A 7,389-nucleotide genomic window follows, 5' to 3' on the forward strand; every position below is an offset into this window, starting at 1 on the left:
TATTAAAATGTAGAGGAAGTATAGTGGTAGGTGGAGGTTGGTCTAGTAATGAGGATCCTAATTACCCTGGACAAATCCCAACCAAATCAGTTGAGACGTGAGTAATCTTAAATATTTAAGCACACCACAGACTAAATTGTAATATATATTATATATCTAAAGTAGGACCCCTAAAACTGTGAATGAAATAGAAGACATAATTATATAGAAAATATAATAAGCTGATTTGCAAACCACTGATGGATTTAACAACATGAACACATTTATATATATATATATATATATACTGACCTGGATTAGGATTAGTCTTTTTATTGTTCCATACTTGTAGATATAGCGTGCTTGATGATGTTTGGACTGAATCTGTACCACTGAGACACAGGTGAAAAAAATACAAAACACTACAATATTTTTAGATTCTTACCGAGCATAAACCTTCCCTGATAAGATTAGAATTTTGCATTCCCAACAATTTGAATGAATCTTTTGAGAAAATGAAGGATAGAAAAAGTTTGAATTTTCCAGCATTAAAGGAGATTATTTTAAGCGTATTTTAACAACCAAACTGTCTTAATTTATTTTCTAATGAAGAACTTGTTCAGCTAGCTTGTACAACCTTCTCTTTTGTGAAATGTAAAGGTTTCGATTTTCAATTTAATTTGTTCATTGTTCACTGTTTGGGCATTTTAAATTTTGTTTTATTTTATTTGAAAATACTGGAAAGAAAAGAGAAAAGTTAAAGTAATCATTCGTTTGAGAAACTTAAATAATTGAGTTTGAAACTTTTTAACTCAATCAAGTGAAGGTTTTCATTTTTTGAACTAAAGGTTTGGATAATTTTCTCTAAACTGAAATGGAACAATGTACAAGATATAAAACCAAAATTTATCATAAGCATTCATTTCTTCATTTTTCCTTAAACCCATAACTCAGCAATGAAAAGAATAATAAAAAATATATTTGAATCTCTTGAGGGTAAAAATATAAGAAATGTGTTTAATCTTTCTCCTTTAGAAGTTTGAATAGAGAGGTTTGCAGGGTAAATATTTCAAACTAGATTTACATCAAGATATAAAGAATCCTTGTTTGCCCAGATGATTAAATACAATCTTAAAGGGAATTTATATGTTATTTAAGTGAGCCTCTATTTTACAGAGTGGTATGCTGATTCACATTTAAGCTTAAAATCTTTTCTGATCAGGAATGAATTTTTGATATTTCCATGTTTTTATATCTTAAAATTACAACAATATTCCCTTTTAATATACACAAACATTAGATTTATTCATAGAAGAACATTGTTTGGCTTTACCAGTCTTAATGGAACCTTAGCAGCTCTTGGTGGATGGGAGGTATGATCTTTAGGGAGTTATTTACATTGTTTCTCCATTTAAGTCCATATACTTAGTATTTATTCAGAAATATGTACAGTCATTTTTGCAATAATTCATATTTACTTGCAGTCATTTTTACAATAATTCATATTTAATTGCAGTCATTTTTGCAATAATTCATAATTACTTCCAGTCATTTTTGCAATAATTCATATTTACTTGCAGTCATTTTTACAATAATTCATATTTAATTGCAATCATTTTTGCAATAATTCATATTAACTAGAGTCATTTTTGCAATAATTCATATTTACTTGCAGTCATTTTTACTATAATTCATATTCAATTGCAGTCATTTTTGCAATAATTCATATTTACTTGCAATCAATTTTGCAATAATTCATATTTACTACAGTCATTTGTGCAATAATTCATATTTACTACAGTAATTTTTGCAATAATTCATGTTTACTTGCAGTCATTTTGCAATAATTCATATTTACTACAGTCATTTTTGCAATAATTCCTATTTACTACAGTCATTTTCGCAATAATTCATATTTACTACAGTCATTTATGCAATAATTCATATTAACTACAGTCATTTTTGCAATAATTCATATTTACTACAGTCATTTTTGCAATAATTCATATTTACTTGCAGTCATTTTTGCAATAATTCATATTTATTTGCAGTCATTTTTGCAATAATTCATGTTTACTTGCAGTCATTTTTACAATAATTCATAGTTACTTGCAGTCATTTTTGCAATAATTCATATTTACTTGCAGTCATTTTTGCAATAATTCATATTTACTTGCAGTCATTTTTGCAATAATTCATATTTACTTGCAGTCATTTTTGCAATAATTTATATTAACTACAGTCATTTTTGCAATAATTCATATTTACTACAGTCATTTATGCAATAATTCATATTAACTACAGTCATTTTTGCAATAATTCATATTTACTACAGTCATTTTTGCATCGTTTCACAATATTAACCAATATTGAAAACATCCAGATGATTGATAAGAACAATTGAATTTTTGTTTATTCATTTTATGTAATATGCATACTTTACCTTTCTTTCCTTTCTTTTCGGTAAACAAATTGCAGCCATTTAAAATAAACACAATATACAACTGAATTCAGCAGGATATATGACAGTCATTTTTGCAATAATTCTCATTTACTTGCAGTCATTTTTGCAATAATTCATATTAACTACAGTCATTTTTGCAATAATTCATATTTATTTGCAGTCATTTTTGCATTAATTCATATTTACTTGCAGTCATTTTTCAATCATTCATATTTACAAGTAATTAAATATTTTTTCAGGGGGATTTCCTTGATACAATAGAGTTATTTGATGCAGAATCACAGGGTAACCTACTATGTGTATAATAATACTGAGAGAACTAACAAGAAAACTATTAAATATATACAGAGAAAACAAGAAAACTATGTAATATATACAGAGAGAACAAGAAAACTATGTAATATATACAGAGAGAACAAGAAAACTATGTAATATATATACAGAGAGAACAAGAAAACTATGTAATATATATAGAGAGAACAAGAAAACTATGTAATGTATACAGAGATAACAAGAAAACTATATAATATATATAGAGAGAACAAGAAAACTATGTAATATATACAGAGAGAACAAGAAAACTATGTAATATATACAGAGAGTACAAGAAAACTATGTAATATATACAGGGAGAACAAGAAAACTATTTAATACATACAGAGAGAACAAGAAAATTATGTAATATATACAGAGAGAACCAGAAAACTAGTAAATATATACAGAGAGAACCAGAAAACTATGTAATATACACAGAGAGAACAAGAAAACTATGTAATATATATAGAACGAACAAGAAAACTATTTAATATATACCGAGAGAACAAGAAAACTATTTAATATATAAAGAACGAACAAGAAAACTATGTAATATATACAGAGAGAACAAGAAAACTATGTAATATATATAGAGAGAGAACCAGAAAACTATGTAATATAAACAGAGAGAACAAGAAAACTATGTAATATATACAGGGAGAACAAGAAAACTATTTAATATATACAGAGAGAACAAGAAAATTATGTAATATATACAGAGAGAACCAGAAAACTAGTTAATATAAACAGAGATAACCAGAAAACTTGTAATATACACAGAGAGAACAAGAAAACTATGTAATATATACAGAACGAACAAGAAAACTATGTAATATATACAGAGAGAACAAGAAAACTATTTAATATGTACAGAATGAACAAGAAAACTATGTAATATATACAGAGAGAACCAGAAAACTATGTAATATACACAGAACGAACAAGAATACTATGTAATATATACAAAGAGAACAAGAAAACTATGTAATATATACAGAGAGAACAAGAAAACTATGCAATATATACAGAGAGAACAAGAAAACTATGTAATATATATAGAGAGAGAACCAGAAAACTATGTAATATAAACAGAGAGAACAAGAAAACTATGTAATATATACAGGGAGAACAAGAAAACTATTTAATATATACAGAGAGAACAAGAAAACTATGTAATATATACGGGGAGAACCAGAAAATACAATGATTTTCCTCTTTTTTCCTTTTTTTTCTGTAATTTTCTTATTTTTAATTATTGCAACTGATATATTTCTAAAATTGTTAAGAACACCTTTATAAGATTACCTCTGTTTGCAGTTGCAAATTTCAAAATCCATTGGGGCATAAAAAACATTGATACGTTAAAAAATAAATGTGCAAGATTTAAACTCTGACATATCCACTGGTTTTCCCCTTCTTATCTGAGATTAGAAGTCTAATTGACATCTCTGGTAGAAGTAGAAATATTCTGGGAGGAGCAACTGGAAAAAACCACTCAATATCATTAAAAAATCTATTTCTAGGATGGGAGTATGCTCCTGGTTATTTAGCGCAGGAAATTAATCAATTTATATTTTAATTAAGTATAAATCAATTTCAATTATCGATCAATCACTAAATTTAATCATTAAAAAAAGATTCATTGTTCTATAATTGAGAATTTTAATACTTTGATTATTTTCCTTTTGACTTTCACGAAATTTAATTGAGTGCTCACTGCCGCAAATTTTAAGGCAGAGTTTATTGATTGATTTATTTTAGAAAAAGTCGGCTTTCGCAATGGTGGAAACTAGTTCATTTTTCCAAGATGTAGAGTGCACGGACTGAGAAGAAATTAAATTTTTGTTTTATGATTGAAACCATATAATTTATGTGGAATAAGATTTTAAGAAATGAAACTTGAGAACATGCCACTTCATTTAATTTTACAAAAATAAAAATAAACTTTTAGATCATGGGACTCTAGAAATAAATAGAAAATTGGTCTTTTCTGGATCGTAAAATACACATTTCATATTAGAACAAAAATTACCAAATTGAGTCAACTTAACTCGGAACGTCACACGGAAAATTACCAAACAGATACGACGGTTTTGGAAGATGGACATAATAATATTGGTCGACTTGAGACCAACCAATGACAATCTAAGTCGAGTTATGTAATTCAAAGAGTCTTGACCAAATCCTGACTTGAGAGGACTGGTTGGAATGACGTCGCGTCGGTAATTGTTAGGAATTTCGTTTGTCTTAAAAATTCAATCGCTAACAAAACTTTCTTTTTTGCCAGTGACAAACAATGCAAGTATTCATTTCATTTTCCTACTGTTTAGAAATCTACAAATGGAATGTTCTGCAAAGACCTTAATCCCCTTACAGTTGCTGAGTAGAAGGGAAACTTAAACATACAGGATGACTTTAAAAACCATTTGTTGGAGCCAATTTTAAGTACAAGAATGAATAATTTATATGTTGAAGGATTCGATGATTACGTAATAACTGAAATGATAAATATGTTATGTAGTGAGTAAAAATCATTGTTTTCTATTTGTGCATAATTTTGCATATTTTTTTCTCTTTTCTTTTGGAAACCTGTGTTTTCAAAAAAAAAAAAAAAAAAAAAATTATTTAAACAAATTTTAACTACACCATTTATATATGTATTTATATCTTTGTGTGTGAATAAATCTTTATAATAATAATAATATGTCTTAATTCTACGCGGATTTTCGTTTTATTGCGGATAACAATTTGTTTTAAAACATTTCCGATCTAATATAACAAAAAAGCTAATTTTATGCATTCAAGGTTCGTGAAATCCTCTGAACTGCATTTCCGTTTTAACAGGGTGAACCCTGTTTTTGTCCGATTTAAAAACGTGATTTAATCGTGTTGGTTTACATCCTGGTTTACATTTTCAAAATATAAAATTGAGAAATATATTTAAATAAAAACATTTAAAGCATATAATACCGTATTACAAGGTTAGACTGATTCAAAATTATTAAAAACAAGCATCAATGTTATTTTTAGTATTCTATGCATCTTAGGACACTGTACATTGCAAAGTTGTGAAAACGCCTGGTGTCCTGAACTAAACTGACAACGGAAGGACGTTTAGAATATAAATAGTTCACTTAAGATCATGGTTTGTTTTGTAAGGATGCTTACTCTCGATACGTTCGTACAGAAAATGCCGGCTTCTAAGTAACGGACAATGAAATTCGTGAATGACGTCACTTATCGCTACACTCGCCTCTATAACCAGTGACGTCATATCCATTACTTAGGAGCCGACATTGTCCGTACATTGGAGCGCATCAACAGTGAGCAACCTTACTAAACAACCTTTTTAAAACTCGACTTTAAGTTTACAAACAATCTTTTTTAATCAAGTTGTACTTTTCTTTCTATTAAAGTTTTCCTCGTTGAAATCCGTTGAATTGAGAAGTTTTTATAAGATTTAAGTTTTAAAAAATTCAACAGATATATATATATATATTTATAAATCCATTATTAAATTTTGCAAATGTTCAATGCATTTTTCCCAAAAATCGCTTAGTTTTATAAAATGAATATCACTTCAAATTCGTTAGATTATAATGACTTTAGACGTGATATATGCCTAATTTATAACCTAACCCTTTAAATCTTCATTTGAGCAACAATGGGGAAGATACAGGGTTACCCACAAAGAAAGAGAATTCATAGACAACTATAGGGAATGTATAGTGTATATACTTTACCAAATGCAAGACAGAAGATTTATTTAACTTGAAATCGTTGAATTTAAAATTGTTTGTCATCTTTACAGTCTCATCCTTTTGTGGGTAACCCTGTATATGTTTTTTTTTCATTTTGAAAATAATGTTCTTTGTCGACTTCGCTTCTTAAAATTCACAATTGTTACTTTGAACAGAGACCATGATTAGAGATCATCAATTTTAAGATATTTCATCATTTTTGCTCAGGCAAAGATTCTGTAGTGAATAGAGCATGGCCCAATTTAAATGGAATATCACTAAAAATCATGTTTACATTACCTTCATCTACACTTTTATCATTTATCATTATCAAACTAAATTTGCCGAACTAGGTTTAGTTTGGTTTAACTGATTAAAGTTTCTGTCTCTGTAGAACCTGTGAATTAGTTTTCTGTTATCTGGTGGAGAGAACATTGTGCATAGAGATGGTTTAATTAAGGAACAGAGCTTCTAATCTATCTTTAAATTAAACAGATTCAAATATTTATGCATTTTTGGTAAAAGCTGCAGTAAAGATTTTCAAACTAAAAACATGTCACATGTCTTGATAGTTTTTTTTGTCGAAATGTGAAACATTCCACGATGCAATTTCGATGAAGGTTGTACGATCGCAAGCCGGTTAAAGCGCCATTCTCTGAATTTCATAGCTGCCGGCAAATCCTTAGAATCTGCAGGATCACAAAATAGTCTATGCTCGCCATAGATCATCCGGCTCATCGTATATTTGGACAAAAATTCTTCATTTTATAAAAAAAATTGCTTGACGAAAGCTGATAGACAAATTCAAAACTCAGTGTTGACCATATTGACATATTTTCGGCTGTATTTCACCATTTAAAAAAGAGGTTTTGAGATCTTTCAATAAACTTC

General features: G+C 28.3%; 1 protein-coding gene across 1 annotated transcript; it reads left to right on the forward strand.

Annotated features, from left to right (window-relative positions):
- Positions 1 to 13: 13 nt before the first annotated feature.
- Positions 14 to 4,715, forward strand: LOC111708621 (kelch-like ECH-associated protein 1; the record flags this gene model as incomplete). Its single annotated transcript, XM_023482056.1, is given in 6 exon segments — positions 14 to 97; positions 332 to 382; positions 1,292 to 1,352; positions 2,683 to 2,728; positions 4,282 to 4,313; positions 4,520 to 4,715. Coding segments are annotated over 6 exon segments (340 nt in total), but the record flags the coding sequence as incomplete, so codon positions are not given.
- Between the last annotated feature and the right edge of the window lie 2,674 nt (positions 4,716 to 7,389).

The sequence above is a fragment of the Eurytemora carolleeae genome, unplaced genomic scaffold (genome assembly GCF_000591075.1).
Source record: "Eurytemora carolleeae unplaced genomic scaffold, Eaff_2.0 scaffold877, whole genome shotgun sequence".
Classification (NCBI taxonomy): domain Eukaryota; kingdom Metazoa; phylum Arthropoda; class Copepoda; order Calanoida; family Temoridae; genus Eurytemora; species Eurytemora carolleeae.